General features: G+C 40.5%; 1 protein-coding gene across 1 annotated transcript in view; it reads left to right on the forward strand.

Moving 5' to 3' along the window:
* Positions 1-22,326, forward strand: part of DERA (deoxyribose-phosphate aldolase) — a 54,179-nt gene that overhangs the window by 14,319 nt on the left and 17,534 nt on the right. Inside the window, exons 6-7 of the mRNA XM_035888502.1 lie at positions 1,039-1,173; positions 9,105-9,233. Of these exons, the coding sequence (XP_035744395.1) occupies positions 1,039-1,173; positions 9,105-9,233 (264 nt within the window). The remainder of the gene's footprint in view (positions 1-1,038; positions 1,174-9,104; positions 9,234-22,326) is intronic.

Here is a 22,326-nt window from a genome sequence, read left to right on the forward strand (position 1 = left end):
TCAGTAGACACTAAGTAGGTGATAATAATAAAACTGCAATATGAGATTGTAGGAGTTCTAACACATGGGGTTTTTTCCCTATCAGTTGTTTGGCTTTTAAGTATAATCCTACAAGCTGAATTCAATGAAACTGTGTGCAGAGGCAAGGGTTATTGCCTGCTGAGCAGCCCACAGGCTCAGGACTTGTACTCGCAAATCTAATAGTGGCAGCTCCTCTCCAGTCACCACACACAACACACAAGTCCTGAATCTACAATAAGCAAGAACTAGATTCAAAGAATTATGCAGGTTGGAAGGGAGCTCTGGATGTCATCTGGTTCAACCTCCTGCTCAAAGCAGGGGCTAGCTTTGAAGTTAGATCAGGTGTTTAATGCTAAGATCTGTGTTTTCTGGTTTGTTTGGGTTTTTTTTTTTGTTGTGGTTATTGTTGTTTCATTGTCACGTAGGGAAAAATACATACTAAATGCATCTATATGTCAGAGGGAAAGAAGATCTCTTTGTCAGAGGTCCTCTTTGTCATTAGTTCTTCCATTTCCAAAGTTACCTTTGGGTTTTGCAGTTAAACATCATAAAGGTAATTTTAAGCAAACCTCATTGAAAACAATTTTTGCTGTATTGTGATTTAGCTGTTAAACATATTACTGGGATTTAACTTGAAATACTACTTGGAAGAATTGGGGAGAATGAAAAATGTATGTATTCCTTCATATATGAGTTCACTCCTTGTTTGCTCAATTTTGCTGGAGGCAATAGATATTGTGCTTTCTTATGTACACTGCTTTGGAAAAATTTAAGGCATGTGAAAGAGACCTGTTTGCAAGACGCACTTAGTATCTTGCTGAATGTTGGTTCTTGAGGGAAGAGCAAGTGTTTCTTGTGGATGAAGAGAGGGTAGGATGAGATGCCTTGAGATTTTTTGAATTGTGGTATGGAAAAAGAATAACTTCCAAACTTTTTGGTGTATTAGAGGTATTTGCAATTATATGGTCAACTTATGAAACATTTTCTTCTATCTACCTGCATCTTCATTCTTCCTAGTGGCTGCTGGGTTTCCATCTGGACAAACTCCTCTAGAAACCAAACTGGCCGAAATAAAGCTAGCTGTGGAATATGGTGCCAGAGAGATTGATATTGTCATTAGCAGGAGCCTGGTGCTGACTGGCCAGTGGGAAGGTAAGGAACCTAAGCCTGTGTATATGCATGTGCAAGCTCTGTCTTTGTCTCTTCCCCCAGTCTCCACAACAGTCCTTGAAGAATTTGGTCCCTCCTGTAAGAGTGACCGATAATCTGGGGCACTGAACTAAATAAAAACTATTTAACTAATTTATGACTAATGATCAGATTTTTTTTTTTTTTTTTTTTTTTTTTTTTTTAAGAATGCTGTTACAAGTTCTGTCAGGTTGGGTATTCAGGATGACTTTGTGTTTTGAAAATTCAGGTCTATTCCTTCTGTGCCTTTAGAGGATTTTGTCTACAGGATTAAAAAAATAGCAAGTGGAATGGAAGGGAATGCCTATGGTCTAATTATTTGAATGGTTTTGTTAAAACTCCCAGAGGGCTGCTAATGTAGATGATACCTTGTTAAATATACATGTTTCAATTCTTGACAAAATTATGTATTTTAGTTGTTTTCTTTTCCGTGGAAGTTGAGGTTACAAATTGACTGTTCATGTTATTATTGATGTTCTTGTGCCTGTAGACTACTACTAATTAGTAAGAACAATAATGCTGAAGATGGTTTTTGCTCTAATTGCCTCCTTAATGTACTGTGAATGGTTTGCCTTAAGTGCTGACAATGCTCCTGTAACTAATCTCCATGTGAAGGTAAACACATCATTGTCTTGGAATGAATTTTCCATTTAGTTGTACACTGCATTGCTGTAATTGCCCGTTTGCTTGGAAGGCTTTATAAAGGACCCCGGTACCTGAGTTTGGTTAAAGAAATGCAGTCATTGTGGTAACAAATCATGTTTTCTGATTTTGGTCTTCCTTCAATTGCAGTTGGAATTGAACCAAAAAACAAGTTTCTGCATCTGTGTTCTCAGGACTAATACCCTGGTTTCTATTTACTCTTAACATCTTGGCCTCTTCTGTAGTATTTACCATCTCCGTTCTTTTGCTCTTAAATATATGCAGCTTTACAAATGTTTGACTTCTTGAGGATGGGCATTGTCACAGACCATTTGTTTCTTTCAGAGTGGCTATTCTAAGTTCAGGTATGTCCCCAGAAATTGCTAGAATATGGAGGCAGGGTGATTGGGCAGTTTTAAGTAAGACAGGATGATGGTCAAATTCTGTACCAGCTGGCAGCAAGAGTATATGCGCACCTTCTTATGCTGTGTCTTTGTTAGGGTTTACACTATGGTCTACAAAGCAGGTACGCCCTCCAGGAGCTGTGCTCTGCTGTAGGTCTTGGATGCAAAACAAGCTGAGTCAGTGATCTGTCACCAAGACTAAAAAAAGGCCACTAAACTGGACTTGAGCAGTTGTGTCTGAAAAAGTCTGTCTTTTAGCAATTTCTGACATAAGTGTGGTTACCATGCTTCAGACTTCATGGTACAAACTGCTGTTAAGTGCAAGTTGCACAAAGCAGAGATCAGAAGGGTAGTGCATGCAGGCGGTTGCAAATGCAGGCTCAAGACTATATGGCCCGGGATTATGCAAAGGAGAACTCAGAGGAGAAATACAGGGCTAGATTCAGGAAGTTTATATGAGTGCTTGAAATCAGCCAGACATACATCGCTCGGTTTTTCTATATGGGAAACAAATTGTTTTCTGTGGTCATAAATTACAAGGGAGGAGTACAGAGACATAGCAATGATGGATGTAGTATAAAGCTGTCAGTTTACTAAATAAGTAAATTATGGATGACTTTTGATTTGGTATGCATATTCTTTTATCCACAGCTGAAGTCGTGAGAAGGTTTAAAGCCATCATTTTTTTGGCAACTGTTAGTTTACATTTCTTTTACTGAGGGTAGAATTGAAAATATTTCCAAATGTTTTCTGAAAGTTTTGTTTATGAATGTGAATCTGTGTATGGCACTTATTTTCATGGTCTTGAAAATAGCTACCTCAGGAACAGAATTTACTTGCCATCGAAATAATGACACTACAGGGTGAAAAATCCTAATATTTAACTCGCCTGTCCAAAAAAAAAAAAATTACCGTAGGTTGTCTGAATATTTTTGTGAAAATCTGGTGTCCTGACTTCATGTTTAGCTTTCAATAGATGTGTGTTACCTGTGTGAATGTGCAGCTCTCTACCTCTGTCTAATGATGAGGTATGGTACACAACAACATATAAAGTACGTTTAAGGAAGCTAGAAAGGATGAAGGACTTTTTTTTTTTTTGGGGGGGGGGGGGGGCTGGATTTCTGCATAAAATTGAAAAAGTCTAGTGCAGTAACTATGCCTGTGTTCAAGGTACTTCATCAACTAGAGCTGCCTCGCAGTTATGACAGAACCTCTGCTTATGCTTATAAAACGACTATATTTTTATCATTATTTTCTCATGCTGCCTGTCTTCACAACTTCAGGAATTATTGACAAAAATACGTATGTGGTAGAGAACTTTATCTTACTGTTCATATATTTTTAGCTTTGCTTCTAGCCTGTGCAATAATTGGGGTCACCATGATAGAATAGTGTTGCTTTGTGATTTGTTTCAAAGGCTTGTTTGGTTATTAAATATTTTAGTGTATGTCCAATTATGTCAAGTTATTTTAAGCAGTTCTTAAATATTGTTGGAACTCTTTATGACACTCAGAATATATTTTCTAGATCTTTGCAAAGTAATTGTTAAGAGCTTTTTAATAGTGCTGAACATGAAAGCAGCTTTATTGGACAGTTAATTTAGCCTGGAAAATAACATTAAATGAGATTTAAGTTTATGAACTTGTATACCTTTTACAACCTATTAGCTTTTAGAGCAATATTACTTTACAATAGTTTACTCAACCATTGTCTTGTATCACTCGACAAAGTATGTATTAAGCTTAAAAAAATCATAATTTAGTGCCTTTAAGCCCGGAATATGGAGCCTGTTTGTAAAGAGTGATGAAGTTGACCAACAAATTGTTGAATGAAACTGGATTTTTTTTTTTCCCCCCCTCTTATCATATAATATGTTGGGCTTGCTGTACCTTCTGAAGCTGCCTGAGCTTCCACAGCTTTTAGCAAACACCTGGACATACCACAGTGTCACCCGCTTCAGAGGTCTTGATAACCTATCTTTTGCTCTATGTCAGTCAAAGCTTCCTACAAGAAAAGAGAAAAAACGTAGTATACTCTAAGGAGTTTTAACACACCTGCATCCATGAAATGCTTTAGGTATAACCTTGTTATGAAAGCTGCCTTTCAGTTCTTAATAATTATTCAACTGTTCAGGGCTTTGTTCAGGGATTGGGGCCTCCTTTTGTAGTACATACCTTATAAACAGGGCAGGGGAAATACACTCCACACTCCAAAGACTTGGAAAAGACTCCACATGCTGTTCAGAAATATTATAATTGGATTTACCATTTTCTAGATGTGCAAGCCGACTTGGGACCTCAAAGGCTAGTTGCAATTCCTTTCTTATACTGGCAGCAGCAGCTCAGACTCCTGAAGCCAAGCTCTGTTTTCAGTTTCATGTGAATCACTGGAGCCTGGACTTGCACATATGTGGCTGAGAGCAGAACTGAAAGAGTCGTGTTGTGCTGATAGCCTTGCGCTTGTCATTTTGTTAACAAACCTGCCATTAATGTGCAAGACAGAAGGGATTCCAGCTCATTTTCTGGTTTCCCATCATGATTACCTTGATCTTTTGGTCTAACAGAAATTGAAACATCTTCCCTCCTTGTCTCAGTTTCTGCCCTTAACATCAGTCAATGTGACTGACTATATAAAAACAGCAAATACGCTGAATTAAAAAAAAAAAACAAAAAACACACACAAAAACCAAAAAACCCAAACAAAAAGAGAAAGTGTTTTTATTGCGGCATGTTTGGAGAAGAGCTGTTTCATAAAAATTTAAGCCATGGTTTTTTTCCCCTTAATATTTTCATCTCCTGTGTAGGAGATATGGATTATCCCCTTTATTATGTGATTTTTTTAGGACAAATTTATTAGACCAAAGCAAAAGGTCATCTAGACGATCTAAGGCAGACTATAGCCAGCAGTAACTGTCAGGGATGTTTGCCTGAGAGATGTGTTTGAGGGAGGCTCGTTTTCTGTGGTGCATTTAATAGCTGAAAAAAACCCAATGTAATGTTAGTACTGAATAGTTAGACTTTTAGGAAAACTACAAAAAAGCTACCTTTCAACACTTGCCTTTTATAGCAGTGGAATTAAAATCACAGCTGTGAAAGTCTTTTTCGTTCCTATAAAATCTGAATTTTTCTTACTTTAATAAGTGCATCCAATAAAAGCAGTTCTAAAGTTCATGAAAGCAGCAAGGTATCTTAACTAAGTGGGTGCAAAGTAGAAGAGTTGTTATGTCACATCCATTTTAACAGCTAAGTCAGTGGAGCTATTACAGACTACATCAGTGAGCTTCTGGCTCCAAATATATTCTATGTAAGTTGGCTTGCTTTGGATTTTTTTTGTTTATTTGCTTGTTTTTCCTGGCTTAAGACTTAGACTTATTTTAGAATAGTGTTGGTGTGTTGGTGCTGTGTTCAAGATGCTACACAGTATTGGCCATTTGCTTTGAGAGGTTGTGATTGTCTTTTCCCTGGTTTTAGCAGTCAGGAGGAGAATCTCTAGCAACCACTTCATGGTAGTCTTAGCTCACAGCTGAAAATATGCCTGCAGGGTTTTCTGTGATTGAGGTTTTTCCCAGAAGCTTTCTGCCACTACTGCTAACCAGGGAAGCTCTCTCTGCTTTGTCAGTTACTGGTGTTCTGCACAGGTTGCAGGTATTCCCAGAACCACAGTGTCCAGCTCTGTTCCTGCTACTGATCGGCTTGATGGAACTGAGTAAAGTGATGGACTTCTTGGCAGCACAGACCCCCCTTCCCAGTAGAAGCCCAGGACCCCTTGGGTGCATTTTCAAGTGTGATTAACTCCACCCATACTTCAGACATTTGCCAGGAAGTTTCAGGATAATCAGGCTACTTGTGTCTTGATTTAAATCTGGCTGAGTATTGAAACCTCTTTTTTAGTTTTGAGAGGAGTTTTTGCACTCGTTCTGTATCCAAAGCAGTCCCTGCTTGTACTGGGACTGGGGTGCTCTTGTTAAGTTTCTCTGTCCCAGAGGTAGTTGCGTTTCTATTTGTGCTTTTACTGTAGGGCTGAGAACGTCCTATGAATACCAGCTATTGTCTGCAATAATTGGTCTCTGAATAAAGAGCAGTATTTATTACCTACACACCTGCCCCATTAAAGTATGCCCACTTTTCCACCAACTCAGCTAACCTGATAGACACAGATGATTGAAGATCCTCCATTTTTTCCTGTCTGTGGGTTGATGCGTGCTGTCAGATAGTGAGACTGCTCAAATGATCTTGGCACTAATTGCTTATAAAAGTACCTTCCAACAATAGGGAAGATGCTGCAGCTGTGGCACTAACTCCAGTGAACAACAGCTATGAGGATATAATTTCTTTTCACGGAATCCAACCTAAATGTACATTTTGTTGATTTTATTTTGACATTTTTGGCGGCGTATCTTAAAGGTAAAGAAAACTCGAGTCTTTTCTTCTTGTTACCGAAACTGGAAGAACATGAAAGCTGCTTTCTCTGGCTTTCCAAAAGCTTCAGGAAAGAGTCACTCCACAAAAAGAGACTGCATTTGGATATAACATGAGCACTATTATCAAATACACAAGAAAATAGCAGAGGGTCTTTGTATTTCCTTTTTGAGTCTCAATTTGATGTAGGTTTCTGGAGTATCATCAATTGATCAATAAAACATGTTTGACTGCATGCTAGTACTGATTAATTCACACCTTTGGTACATAGTAAGAAACAAGGTGAAGCCTGGTGTCTTTAAAGGGACTTGCTAAGTGTATTAGCCAGTTGTCTACTAAAGCGTGTGGTACGTCTCAGAGACAACCCCAGTGATCCCAGCCCTGGCTGCCTGGTGTGCCGATGGCATCAATGGTGTACAGCAGCATCGTGGGTGGAGGGGAGGTCCAGCCGTACGGCAGCTGGTAAACCCTACTCTATATTTCCAGGTCTTGCTAGAGGACTGAGGAGAAAAGAAAACTAGTATTGCTGAAAAAATTTAGTCTCCATAGCCGTATCCTGGACATTTTTTAGCAAGAAAGATTTGTTAAAAGCTGTATTTTAGCCTTCCATAAACAAACTTTTCAATTATATGTTTGAAGATTTAATACAATTTGTGAAAAGGACTTTTTTAAAATTCAAATCCCAGAAATGGTGACTGTACACTGTAAGAGCTGCTTTTCTCCCCACCATTAACGCTGGATGAATCTTAATCATCCCCAGGTGGCCAGCTTCTAACAGGTATGTTTTGATAACTTCTACCTGTTTTAATCTTCCTCTGTTTAAAATTTTGTGGGAGCACTGCCGAATCTTACAAAAAAAAATGGTGGGAGGGTTTCCCTTTGCCCCCTGTGTTGCATTACCTGACCAAGTCTGCAAGTTCTAGCCTTTTTTAAAAAAACACAGTCCATTATGTCCAAATTTATACCAGTCCTTACTGAGTCTGTGAAAATATAAAACTGTTAGGAAGTTAAGCATGACACATTGTAGATCCAAAAGCAGGAGTTTGCAAGGGGATGGTCTGCTCTGGGCAATGCCCGTGAGCAGCCAAATGCTGGCCTGTCCTCCCTGTCCCTGGGTGCAGCTGGTGGCCGGCTGGTTGAGCAGCAGTTCACCAAGAAGCGGCGAGCAGGTGGGATGTGTGCTGGCTTGTCTCAGGGATGCCCTGGCTGCTTGGAGGCAAGAGCTGAAGGTGGGAAGACAGAGTGATAGCAAGAGGCCCTCCAAAGGTGATGGAGCTCTCTGTGGGGAAGAAGGGGCAACTCCAAGGCAGGGCTTGCTTTTTGTTTTCCAAGTGGCATGAAGATACAGAGATAATGGTCTGCTTTATCTCTGATCTAAAAGACTTTATATAAGTCAGTCCTGCTGCCTGCGGCAGTGCGTGTGTGTGTAACAGTGGCTCATGACAAACCTCTGTCATGAACTCCGGCCAGCTTCCTCGGCGAGCATGGGCATCAGAAGCGAAGGTCCAGCTCTGCCCTTGGGGCTGTAGCTAGGCAGATGTTGTCCTGCCAGTCCTCCTGCCACGGTGCTTCCTTCACCCATGCCGGGGCCACCTGAGGTCAGCACAGGATGGTCCAAGTCCTCGTTAACCTCGTGGGCAATACAACTACTTGAGGTGGTTTGTTAATGCAGATCTGTGCGGATTTGCTGGTCCTTGGGGTGTGATCCCAAGCCTTGGCCTCTCCTCAGCAGGGATGTTAGCAGACCGCATTGATTTTTTTCAGGAAATTCTTATTTTCAAGAAGCTTAAAGTGGGATTCAGATGCCTAAACACAGGCATCTAGCTCCATAATCAGACTTCCCAAGATGGTCCCATGGTACTAGGGAGAACAGTAGGAGACCAAAGGGAGATGTGGAGCCTCCAGGAGTGACAGCTGGAAGCCAAGGGGTATATGTCATGGCATCTCAGGTGGCGCTAATATTTGTAGTTAGACAACTTGGTCACACCTTTGGTGTCTTTTAGGCTGAGCCCTTTGGCAGATGTGGCTGAAGGGGGCAGAGGAGGTGATGATGTGATGGGGACAGGAAAACGTAACTGTCCCTGAGTACTGATTCAGTGTGTTACCATACTTACTGCTGAGAAAGCTGTGTAAAAATCAATCTTGACTATCATAGCATTTTTTACTCCTGATGTATTCACGAGTGTTTGGCATACTGTGCACATTCTTAGTTTTGAGAGAACCGACATTAATAGCTATTAAGTTAAGTCTGAAACTGTGTGGCATTATTAATTACCTCCAGTCATGTAATTTATTGAACTTACAAAACTTAAGTTCTTGAGTGCTATGACTAATTATAAGATTGGAAATTAATCCAGAAGTGAAAATTACAGCCGTACTTGAAAATGTCTCTCAGGCAACTTTGATCATTTTCACATGCTTTTATCCACAGGTCTCTACGAGGAGATCCGTCAGTGCCGTGAGGCCTGTGGAGAAGCTCATATGAAAACAATCTTGGCCACAGGTGAACTGGGATCCCTTGCTAATGTCTACAAAGCCAGTATGATAGCTATGATGGCAGGTAAATATATGTGGTCGTCTTTTTAAGCTAAGAATGTCTTTGCTATATTATTTATGAAGCTTCAAAAATTCTACTAGTGAAAGTTTACTTTTGCTGATAGTGGGCAAAAACTATTATGCAGCAATTACTGAAGTTGCAGGTGTAATAACGAAGTATAACCTACAAAAACTGCGTCAAATGTTAAATAACACTTAAAACTGCTATACGACAAAACTTGTAGGAACAAATATTTGTTGTCAGACGTCTGTTCCTTGGTGTATTTAATAAGGATACATATATTTGGGGCAGATAGGCTTATTATCCAGCCAACTGTGGTGAGCTACAGGTATGGTGTAGGTAGATGGCTCGTAAGCTTATTTTAAATGCAGGGGGAACTTTCCTGTGAAGGTTCATGCTGACAGCTCTCATTTCTGGTTTGCGATCACTTCTTAGCACCTCTGTGAGAGTGCAGTTTGGGAAACCAGCTATGCTGGACATGCAGTGAGGGGAAGAATACCACACGCTCCAGCAGGTGCTGGGATGGGCTAGTTTATAACTGGTTTTAACTGGCACTCTCAAAAGCAGTAGCACTCACTACCAGCAATTAATTGGCACTGCAAAAGGTGTTTGTTCTTCCCCGTCTTTGAAAACTCAGTTATGTCTGACCTGATGTTTAGGAGTCTCTCTGTCTTTTATCCTGAACCTTCCAGCTAAGAAACACATTCCCATGAGCAGGATAGAGTTTTTAGAGGCTGTGTGTAGTTTGTAGGTATTATTTTTATGCATAGCTACAGCCATTGCAGACTGAATGTAGTGAAGCACCCATTTGAGCCCAGGTTTACAGCAGTATATTCTCTCTGCAGCTTTGAGCCTGTGCTGGTATAATTTTCCCTAATTTAACCAGGATTTTAGGGCTGTGTTTTAATGCCATCTTTAAGATGCATAACCAGGAATTGGCTTATAAGGCAAAGTTCTTTGAACTCTGTTCTAGACACTTGCTTCTTCCACCGTACTTGAAAGAGGGCTCTTTAGGTATATTGATAGAGAGAAGTGTAAAGAAATACTAAGGACCACTTGGGTTAGTCTGTCTTCTACACTTTCCCTCATTTTTGTGGTGTTTTTTTTTTTTTCCTCTACTGTAAGCTCTTCAGACCTGGAATTTCTTCTTACTTTAGAGGAAGAAAAAGTCATCCAAGTGTCTTGTCAGTATGTAAATAAAAATTCAACTCGCTGCTGACCTCGTATCCTTATACAACACTATGCTTATCTATTGCAAATGGAATGGGAAGCATTTCAGGCTTTTCACACGCTGAGTTAGAATGTCAGTTAGTACTATTAGACACAGAGGATAAGCACTATGCCAGTAAACATTGCTTTTAATTAGAAGAGGTGTAAGAAATACACATTTCCTGTAATTTAAACTGATGTGCTAATCATTATGATCACTTTTTGTAACATGGAGTAGTGAAAAATTCAGGTTGCAAAGCATTTTAACATTTTCAGATTTTTTGCTGGTGTAGTTTTTTTGAAATACAGCAGATGGCTCTATTGTTAATGATTTTCCTTGCATAGTTATTCATTTTACAAGGTACTTATCCATCTGAATATGTGCAGTAATTTCCTTATTTCAGTCTCTTGCGTTTTCTTTGTGGGTAGGTGCAAAGAATTTATTGGTGCCCTACATACATGTATTGAGGGCCAGGTTTTCAGACTCTTGACTTGTCAGAACTGCTGAGAACCTCAAATTCCAGTTGGATTTTGTTTGATCTGCATATTTGTACCATTTTGGGGAGAAAGTAATTTGGCACGGTGTGTTTGAGTTCTAGTTATTTTTTCAACTGCTACCATGATTTAAAGGAAAGAAAATAAAAATCCAGATGATCTTATGGATATGGCAGGCCCTGTCAACTTTTATCTGAAGATAAAAAAGCAACATCTCTGATAAACTTGACTCCAGTTTTATATGGGGAAACAAGTTACACAATGTAGTAGATTCATCTGCAAAACTGGCTTTAGAAGTCTTTGCTGCTGTTGGCTCCTGTCCTTTACACCAAAATTTGCTGCTCCTTCAGCTGTGCTGTTAAAGTGCTCATCATGCTGCATTGTAAATTGAGCTTTCAAAGTAATGCAGTTGAAAATTACTCCAGAAAAAAGGTAACTGGTTTGTTGTGTTGGGTTTTTTTTTTTTCTTTAATTGGTTGGCAATGTGGGGTTTTTTTTAAACAGTCACCACCTCATCAGTCTGGTTAACAGCCTTGCCTTGCATGCAACTGTATCAAGTGCAACTGAGGACATGGCATACAGTCCTTAAACTGCTTTCACTTCACAGTGCATGATGTAAGCCTATCACTAGGGAGCACAAAATCCCAAAGATGTTTACATTGCCATTGCTGAGCATGCACACATTCACCTCGGTTCCAAAGCGCAGAGCCACTAGATGTGTTGTAACGTATATATAAAAGTCCTTTACACCAAAATTTGCTGCTCCTTCAGCTGTGCTGTTAAAGTGCTCATCATGCTGCATTGTAAATTGAGCTTTCAAAGTAATGCAGTTGAAAATTACTCCAGAAAAAAGGTAACTGGTTTGTTGTGTTGGGTTTTTTTTTTTTTCTTTAATTGGTTGGCAATGTGGGGTTTTTTTTAAACAGTCACCACCTCATCAGTCTGGTTAACAGCCTTGCCTTGCATGCAACTGTATCAAGTGCAACTGAGGACATGGCATACAGTCCTTAAACTGCTTTCACTTCACAGTGCATGATGTAAGCCTATCACTAGGGAGCACAAAATCCCAAAGATGTTTACATTGCCATTGCTGAGCATGCACACATTCACCTCGGTTCCAAAGCGCAGAGCCACTAGATGTGTTGTAACGTATATATAAAATATGTGTATTTCCAACGTGTCTCATTTATGAGACTCAGAAGGCTGAGAGAGTAACACAGTGCTGATTTATCACTAGCTCTGTGGTTAGAAAGCTTGCCTGGGATTTCTGGGATTTGTTCTCTCTGACTGAGGTGGTTCTCCTCCACAAGGGTCAATTTTACAGTGTATTTGCCATTAAGGATCTCAGTCCCTTCTGATAAAGTTGCTCTGCTTTGCACGCAGCAATTAACTGAGCAGGGAATACAACCCAGATGTCTCGTCTCTCAAATAACTTTCCAAAATTTCTATACAGTCTTCCTTGTGTTGGCTTGAGGAATTATTGGTGTACGCTGGGAACCTGCAGCACGTTAGACTTAGTCTGATTCAGCTAGCAGGTGGGGGTTCAGCCACTGGACATGAGGCCAGCTGCACAGACTTGAAAAGGGATGGTAAAAGGTCAAAAAATGGGCACCTCTGCATTGGCTGGGGTTTTAAAAGAACGTTAAGGGCCATGCTCAGGCTGGGGTGGTGTGCCTATTCACCTTCGTATTCAAAGCAGATTGCATAGGCTGCGTCTGTAGGCAAACATCTGTAACTGCCTCACGGCCCTTGCAGGACTCAGCAGAAGCCATTCACTACACACCAGTGAGTGAGGCTGAGCCCAGCGAGACGTGCAGGTCTCAGGGTCCCAGCAGTGCACTGGAAGTGGAGGCCAGTTGTAGAAACAGTGCTTTGTACAACATGCTTGTGTACAAAATGTTAATGCTTGCACCTGCAAGAATTTGGAGAAAAAGCGTCGCTTCATAGTGAGATGTGATAATAATTTACCTTTATCTGAAGCAGTGGCTCTTGGCTTCTCCTGTGTCTGTCTCCAAAGTACCATGACTACTTTTTCTTCCTTCTTTAGCACAGTACATACAGAGAAAGACATCAGAATGGGAGCAGGCACCCAGTTCTCTTAAATTCTTCTAACTGCACCTTTACAGACTTGACTGACACACTAAAAATTCTTCTGGAATATTTAAGAACCTGTTTCTGAGTGAAAGGCTGACAGCCCTCTAAGGACAGTGACTCACCTGGCAAGAATAATCCTAGCAGTGCTAAGAAGAACATAATGGCAGGTAGGACTGCACATTAGTGGCTCTGTGTCACCACCTAAGGAGCACACTGTTTTCGGAAAGCTGACCGAGAGAAAATTTCGGCATCGCATCAGGGAACTTTTGGTCATTGGTTTATAACACCCACTGCCATTTCTTGAGCATATTGAAAGTCTTGATGATGGTTTGAGTACATGAGCTTCTCAGGGGAAACCAAGTGCATCTTTGACTCTACCAGACAGCTTCCAGACAATGTATAGAGCAAACTAATTAGTGTTTTTCACTGGCTGGTGTATACTTGTGTAAGTCACCTGCATTTCTACAGGAAACACTCTTATCTGTGTCTTCATAGCCTCTTGGAATAAACAGTCCTAAGGAAGACAAATGGGAGTGCCTGACTACCCCATACCAGAGGGAACTATTCTATGTTTCTTCATCATGGTGTCTTTGAAAAAAAGCACGTCTTATACACAGTTGTCTTATGAGAGGTTGGCCATTTTTTAAACCTTTATTTTTTGACACAAGCATCAGAAACTGCCAAGGAAGCCAGACAAGGAAGGGAAAGATGATGAATTTGCCATGGAAATGAATGGTTCAGTAAAGGTGTGGCTGACATAATTGCATATTTCAGTCATATATAAGGTTTTTATTTTGGAAAATCATGTTTTAGCCAAATTACCTAATTACAAAAACTTTATTGTTCTGTATCAGAATTCACATTGATTAAGATATGCAGACTGGGGGGAGGAAGTGATTAAGTAAATGTACTTTAAAAGTGGAACTTTCATCTGTGTCATTTCAACTGTGAAAGCTGGTCTTGACAATACAGCTCCTTTTACATCACTCGTTAGGAAGCTGTATTTGCTTTCATTTGTTTCACAGCAGTGATATATGAAAGATATTTGTTTTCATTATCTCTCTCTCTCTCTCTCTCTAAATGAGTACCTGTGGAAAGACCAAGAAGATGTGATGTATATTCTTCTGTAGCTCTACTAAATGTATGGTTTAAAACAATTTTTTCATAGGTCATTAAGCAGTTAATCAAATAATTTGTAAGTTGAGATACTGACTCATATAAAAATTGAATTTAGAAAGGGAATGAGTGCTAAAACAAACATGTCAAGTCTCTAGCACAAAAACCCTGCAAAAAGTAGCAGAAGATGGCTGAGGCAATAAGGTTTCTCATGGTGATAGGTTAGAAAAACAAAGTTAAAATACATGAAATGTGAAGCAGAAGTTTGTTTAGATGCTTTGATATACTCTTCAGTTCAAAGTGAAGAGAAATAATATAGCCAGACAGTGAGAAAAGTTATGTCTTGCAGTTTTCAGGAGAGCCCAATATCAGTTGTCCCAGGCATCATCCTGCCTTGCAGGAGTGGTTCCAGTTAATATTCACTTACCGTTTTCACAGCAAACCTTACCAAAACTTAAAGGCATGAGTAGGCTGGCCTTGCCCTAGATTCAGAGAGAGACTGGGTGAGGGCTGTAGTATTCAGTCTCTAAAAGCAGAGAGCAGTGCCACAAGGTTCCCTCAAAGAAAACTCAGGACATGGGGATACTGCATGAAGAGGTTTCCTCAAAAATCCTGAAGACTGGAACATGTCACTCTGCAAAAGCCTGGTCCTGAATTAAGAAAAGATGTAACAGTTTAATGATTATGGGAAGAGAGAGTCCAAGAAATGTGGTTTGGAACATCACAGGATAATGCCATGCTACACAAAGCTTTTACCCCAGCTCTGAATAAGACTTTTATACTGTCATTAATATTGGTGCAGATCCATTTTTAGTATGAATAATGGGTGAGACAAATTCTAAGGTACCAATAGCTGTTGTTTTGAGCACTGTCTTGCAAAGGTTTGTTTTGAGCAGGGTTAGGTGGTGTGGCTGTAAACACTCTAGCAGCTGTCTTAAGTGCAAGGGATGAATTTCCTACTGCTGGATGTGGACCGCTGTGATCCAAAACATCTACCAAGCAAATGTTTCATGAAAAATGAAAGGGAAGAAAGGAAACCAAACTAGCAAAATTTGACTGAAAAGCTAGGAGTGCTTTGTGCAAATCCTACTAACATAGGAAACAAGTCTACTGAATAAGTAATAATGCTTGGCACTTAGACACCACTTTACGTTCTTAAAGCACATGCAGACATTAGCAGAATAAATCTCATAATCACCCTGTAAAGTGCAAGACACACGTCATACCACACAAGTCAAAAGACAAGCTGAGATCAGTTGTGAGTTCCTGGCTTTAAATCCCATGCTCAGACCAAAAGTTGAGGGTCCTCTCAATAGCATGTGAGTTGTATTATGTTTGAAGAAAAGTCTGATTCAATTATATGTCTACAACTTAAGCTATAATTTGATACTAAGTCAGTCAGTTATTAGTGCCCAGAGCATTTCCAGATGAAAGGCAAACCAAGGGAGGAGGCTTGGTAACATATAAAACAAGATTTCAATTTGTGTCTTGTTTTATGCATCTGAAATAAAACCAACTGTATCGAGTTTACAGTGTTATCTGTAAAGGGTATGCTTTACCCTGTAAAAGGTCCATTAGAAATCAGGGGCAATGCCTGGCTGTCATCTTCTAAAAGCAGACCGGGTCAAAACTGTCAGCTTCTTCCTACAGATGTGAACTGGCTCCAAGTGCTTTCCAGGGTGAATGATGATGTTAAGCTCTGGTCTGGAGGTCCAGTTTAGGGCTGGGGACAAACTAGTAAGTCCTTACTCTCTGAACATGTAGGAAGAGGACCTACCACCTGACTGGTGACCAAGGCTTTCTCGGTCACGGTCTGGTGGCAGTTTCCTCTCCCTCCAAGCAGGTGTCAGAGCGAGTCCCATGTGTAATGGAGATTGCTTGCTGCTCCAGCTTGGCTGAGCTGCGCTCACTGGATGGGGAAGGTAGATGTTGAAATGCAGCGTATTGTTGTGTCTTCTTGTCTTCAGAGAACAAAGCACAGTGCAGAGAGAGTTCTCCCACCTCTATTGTCAAAGGGTAGAGAATAATCCCAATTTTCTTTGGCTGTGATCTTCTGGCCATACAGATTAGATCTAGCATAGGCATGAGCACATTTCTAAATTTCTGTCAGTTTACTGAGAGCGCATAAAATGATGTTTATGTCAGCTCTCTTCTGTCTGCATGCAAGCAGACAATACCTCATTTGTGCAAGGATCTGCCCATTCCTTTGGAATTTTTAGATAAACTTGAACTTGCAGAGTTGGTACTACTTCAGTACTTTGCATCAAGCAGATGCAGTGTTGTATGTCATTTTAGGAACATACCCTTGGTTACTGCCTTGAATATGTAGAAGTGGTTGCAGTTGGCTGCTGTAAGAGGCTCATCAGGACAGTAATTAACACTGTGGAATTATATTAGTAGATGATAACTTTCCTGTCTGTTTGCTGCAGCAGATGTCTTGCGTTCTGCATAGTCCGTGGTTGTTCTGCATGTTCAGAGCTCTGAAAGTTTAGTGCAAGGAATGAGCACAGAACACGCTGTGGAAAACCAAGATACAGAGCAGGTCAGTGGCGTGGTCTGTCTCAAAATTTTGAATGATATTGTGGACTAAAAAACTTCTTGGATTAGGATGTAGATCAAAAGATGTTCTTGGTAATATCAAAAATCTTTAAATATAATTGGTCTAAAAGAGGTCTGTATGGGAACAAGTGACTTCATTTGTTCTGGTGCAGAGTGTGTGTGGGAGGAGGGAGTAAAAAACCTGGTAGTATAAAAGTGCAGATAGCTGCACGTTCAGTAAGGCAGTACAAGGCTGCTCCCTTAAATGATGTAATTGCCTACAAGCTTAACAGTGATACTGCAGCTAATCACTAGAAATAGTGCAGGCGTGATAGATAAGCTTGGAGTTGAAAAGTTCTAACAATGCAATCACAATGTCCTCAGGTTTAAATTACCGATGAGAGTCCCTACAAAGAGTAGTAACACAAAAAAAAATGTTGGGCTTGAGTAAAGCAGACCTTGAAGGAATGCAAAATGAGCCCTAACAATCTGTCTGGAACTCAATAATGTATGTATAGGAAATCAGAAGTGAAGGAATGGAAAGTGGTTGAGAAACACTAGGGCAGGCTCTAATGAAAGTCTTTTCAGTAAAGTCAAAAGGGCAACAGAACCCTATATGGGTAAGTAGAGGACAGAAGTAATAAGTAAGAGAAAAAGAGATGTTGGGGGGGAAAAAAGAGGTGCAGAGTCTGTGAAGGGAGAACAGAGTTAGAGTGAGTGTATACAGTAAAACCTCATTTGGGTACAGTGTGTTAAGCTAGAAACCCAGACGTGCATGCGATGCCACATTTTGTTATGCTTACTGAACTGTGCACTAGCCTATACAGCCATATCTGAGGGGAGATAGTTATCTGAGGCCGTTCATATTTGTCATACCAGGGTGCCTGGCAACTCAGTTTGCTAATTTTGTGAAAGGTCTATTCTATTAATGGTGTTTTCTACTGTAATCAGAAAATAGCAATATACAGCCTCTACTGAAATCAGAGAAGAAATACCAGTGTAAAACGGATGACATCTGTCAGCTCTGTACCTGTTTATTTGATTTTGAATTATCCACAACACAGCTTGACTTTCCCCCTCCACCAGACCCATTTGCAAATAGCAACAGTGCTATTTCCAAGCACCTCTCACCAGAAGAATACCAGAAGACAGATAGGGATTGTTCAGGACAGCAGGGTGACTCCTAACTTGTCATCACCTTTGACAACTCTGTTAGCTGCTCTGTTTTTCCATATGTAAAATTGACATTGTACATTTTTGCAGGACCTCTGTGAGGCCTAGTAAATTGTGATGTAATCAGAAATACGTTCCTCTCACTAGAAGGCAGAAATTTTCCTTATCTGCAAGGGGAGTACCCTTGGTCACAACTGAAATTGGGAACTTGAGCAAGAGAAAGGCTTGGAATTTTCTGGTGGGAGCTGTTGACTCTGATTGACTAGCACAGCCAACCCTGGCAGCTGGCAGTGAAGGTGGGAGCTGGCACAGCTTGCCATGGTATTCTAGGGTGATGGTATCGTGCACTGCGTGATTGACTGGCACTGCCCCTAACAGCAAGGAGGTCACCTCCCTTCAGCCGTTTTCATAGCACTCCACCCAAAATGTTCTTTTAAATGAAAGAGATTTGCTGTGTCAGCCGTACACCTGTTTTGCTGTGCTTTGGTGTTCTCCCTGCCCTGAGCAAAGTGGAATAAGAGGAGTACAAGAAATCACAGAGTAGCTGGAGTGTGATAACTCCCCAGAAATCCCAGGACTTGTCACTGGATCTCAGAGAAGGGTTTGAACCCTGATCTGCAGATTTCTGTTTCTTGCCCCATAAGAAAGTGGCTATTCTTGATGCTTCAACCTTTGAAACTGATTGTGAAATAGTAGGTTACAGAGAGCAGACAGGTACTAAGGGTATAATACACTGTTGAGAGGGCTCAACCTTCTATTAACAAACTGTCCTAAATGCCTGAAGAGCATTTTTCTTTTGCTGATATTCAAGATCTTTGCAAAGCATGTTAATTAAGGAATACCTAAATGGTATACTTTCAATTTATAACAACTGATGCAGAGAGGTGAGAAAGCACCCCTGTTGTGTTAATTTTCCCCATGAATGAAACCTTGTTTCTATGTTAAATAATTTGTTAGGATTTCAGTTAAAACTTCTGAAGTTTCATATCACCTCAGACTCAGAAATCGTTGCACAGTGAATAGTTCTAGTCAAACATGCCATCAAAATAACATGGCTTCATAGCAAAAACCGTTGCATCTGTGAAGCGCCAGTATTGAAGGTAATGGTTTGAGAGAATGCAATTTTAAAACATGGAAATATTATGTAAAATCAATAGATGTACAGGGTGCTATTTATTTCTCTGTTATTTCAGGTTTTTTTTTTTATTGTGTTAGCAGCAGGTGTTAAATTTGACTAAACCAGTGAAAAATAGAAATAAATATTTAATTTACCGTGTCTATCAATTATACAAAATTGGCTTATGAAATATTAAAGTATCTTTTAAGAGATTGCAAGTAGGAACACTAGTCAGAAAATCCAATCCCTTAACAGAAACTAAATATAGATGTGGAAATAAACTAAGCATGATCTTAGGGTTGTAGGTCCTGGGATTTTTTTGTTGCTTTTTAAGGTGGCAAGGCCTACTGATCATGCCTATCTAATTTGAAGGTATATGGTCATGGCAGCAGAAATGTGAAATTAAACTTCTAAAGAGAATATATTGAATGGAAAAATACACTAGGAATATGTGATCTTGAACATGAATAAGTTATTCTAAAACACTATGGACACTCATTTGAATAAACCCGTTTAATCGTAAGGAACAGAAATACAGTGGAAAACCAAGTATAACAAGAGACAAACACAAACATGAGTGGAATACATCTTGAGACATAAAAGTGGGACAAAAATTAGTTGTATGAAACAAGACGTTTGCCATAAGGAGGTTATTGATAGTTTCCTTACTTATAAACTGGATGTTAAAACACACGGAGATCAATATAAAGACACCCACTAACTTTTAATGGATCATGTCCTAATGGCGCTGATGCTGTATTTCAGTGTTACATCATGGAGTGCAGAGAAACAGGCTGAGTACCCAAGCTGACTGTCAGGTTGCATGATGCTACATTCCTCACTGAGCTAAACAGGACTGCCTGTTCAAATGCAAACATGTATGCTTGTGCTTAACATTTTCCCTTCCTTGTAAATATAAGTTTTTAACTGGAATTTAAAAGGTCTTCTTAAAAGACTTTGTCAGTCTTTTCTCAAAGGAAAACAGCAATATTCTTCAGGAATGTGCTCATTTCTGTGGTGTTTGGAAAGAGAGCTCCATGGCTTCTTCCAGCTTATCTCCATGGTTGCTTGTAGTATTTTTGGTGAGTTGCACAAGGAATTTGGACTTCCTTGGTAGGTACCTGGATTACTTGGAGCCTGTCTCCCAGGCTTTCTGCACTCCTTTGATTCGTGTTGCCAAAGTGCAAACTGAGTTGGGAAGATGTTGAAAAGAACATGAGATCATAGAATCATAGAAGGTTTTGGGTTGGGAGGGACCCCTAGAGGCCATCTAGTCCAACCCCCCTGCAGTGAGCAGGGACTCCGCTAACTCCCTCAGGTTGCTCAGAGCCCCGTCCAGCCTGGCCTGGAATGTTTCCAGGGATGGGGCCTCCACTGCCTCTCTGGGCAACCCGTTCCAATGCTTCACCACCCTCACTCTAAATAATTTCTTCCTTATATCCAGACTAAACCTACCCTGCTTCAGTTTAAAACCATTACCCCTTGTCCTGTCACAGCTGGCCCTACTAAAAAGATTGTCCCCATCTTTCCTGTAGGCCCCCTTTAGGTACTGAAAGGCCGCAATCAGGTCTCCCCGCAGCCTTCTTTTCTCTAGACTGAACAAGCCCAACTCTCTCAGCCTGTCCTCATAGGAGAGGTGCTCCAGCCCTCGGATCATTTTAGTAGCCCTCCTCTGGACCCGCTCCAACACTTCCATGTCCTTCTTGTGCTGAGGGCTCCAGAGCTGGATGCAGTACTCCAGGTGAGGTGATAGTCCCTTCTTTGATACTGTGCTTTGGAATTTCATCCCCTGGGAAATGTTCCTGATTTATATTTTTTTAATTCCTTTTCTGAAATGGTAGTTTTTAATTTCAGCATCTCTCGGATAAGACGATTTCTACTTTCTGCCTATGCTTACTTTACAGTTACCAGAGACAATAGCTTTCCCAGAGCTGCCTGTAATAGCCCTGCTTTCGAGAGAATTTTTTCAAAGACAAAAGTGACAGCAAAGTCCATAGTCCGTGGCAAGCCAACAGGGATCTGACATCTCACTGTCATTTGCACCTTTGATGTTTCTTCCCCTCTATCATTTGTGCTATAAAGTGATTTCGCTGCAGTGTACAACCGCAGCTCATTTCTCAAGTTGAGTTCTCACTAAATCTAAGATGTAGAAAAGATTCCTCCTTGATGATGCCAGGACTTTTTCTTAAGCAAAAAGTCTTCCTTCCTTCCTTCCTTTACCTTTGCAGTTATGCTGCCAATGCCCAGCTTACCAGCCTATCCCAAACATCGCAGAGGTGAAGTCTTGTAGTTTATCAAGGAGATTTGTAAATTCATCTCTAATGGACCAAAAAGGAAATGGATGAGAATGTTCCATATTCTGTGCAGTACATTAAACTTAAATTATGCAATACAAAATTATGAATCATATATCTTCAAAAGCCTCCTTCCCACTGGTCCTGGAAAATGGACATGTATAGTGCTCAAAGGAAACACAGCGCCTTACGCATGAATCATACAATTGTTTAGGTTGGAAAAGACCTTTAAGATCATCAGGCCCAACCATTAACCTAACCCTGCCGTGGAGCTTTGAAATGAACCCGACCCCCAGGCTGAGAAAGCAGCTTGGTGGGGTGCGATGGAAGGGGGGGGCATGTTTCTCATGGCTTCTAGTCCCCGGTAAGAGGCGGGGTAGCGTTTTCAGGTGGTGCTCTGATAACAGGACACCGTATACATGCTGTTGATAGCTGACTGGTTACATTTATGTTGTAATCAGGTACTGTGTTTGCAGCTACTCTGGAAGTAAGCGAATTTAGCTTCACAGCAGTTTACTTGGTTGCCAATTTCAGCACGGTTGCAGCTTTGAGGCAGGCTCCTCAGGGAACTTCAGCTGGATGGACCCTGATGCCACTTCCAGCGATTTCCAGCGCCTGGGTTAGAATTACAGCTCACTTAGCTTTAAACTAACTGTCTCCAGAGTGTACTGCAGAAATGCTGGTTTGTTGCTTAGAAGTAAAACAAACAAACAAAAAAATCCTAGTAAAATAAACAGAGCTACTCCATGCTTTCAAACGACTTCTTGACGAGTTCATTTGCAGGGACTTGCTTCTGTTTAGGAGGTGAGAACTGAAGGCAGGAACCTAGGAAGAAAGTAATATATTTTTCTGCTGGAATGTTCAAGAGATTAAATAAAAAAAAAGAAGTGTTAGTGAGGGGTAAAGAGAAGCCTTTAGGTTTGAAGGGTACCCGTGGCTTTTTTACTGCCTTAAGAACACAGTTTTGGAGTGAAACACAGGAACATGCAGAGCACTCGACAGTCTGTGTATGAACGTGCTGCAGATGAGAACATACAATTATTAGTTAGTAACACTGCTG

The sequence above is a fragment of the Egretta garzetta genome, unplaced genomic scaffold, assembly GCF_000687185.1.
Source record: "Egretta garzetta isolate BGI_Z169 unplaced genomic scaffold, ASM68718v1 scaffold81, whole genome shotgun sequence".
NCBI lineage: Eukaryota > Metazoa > Chordata > Aves > Pelecaniformes > Ardeidae > Egretta > Egretta garzetta.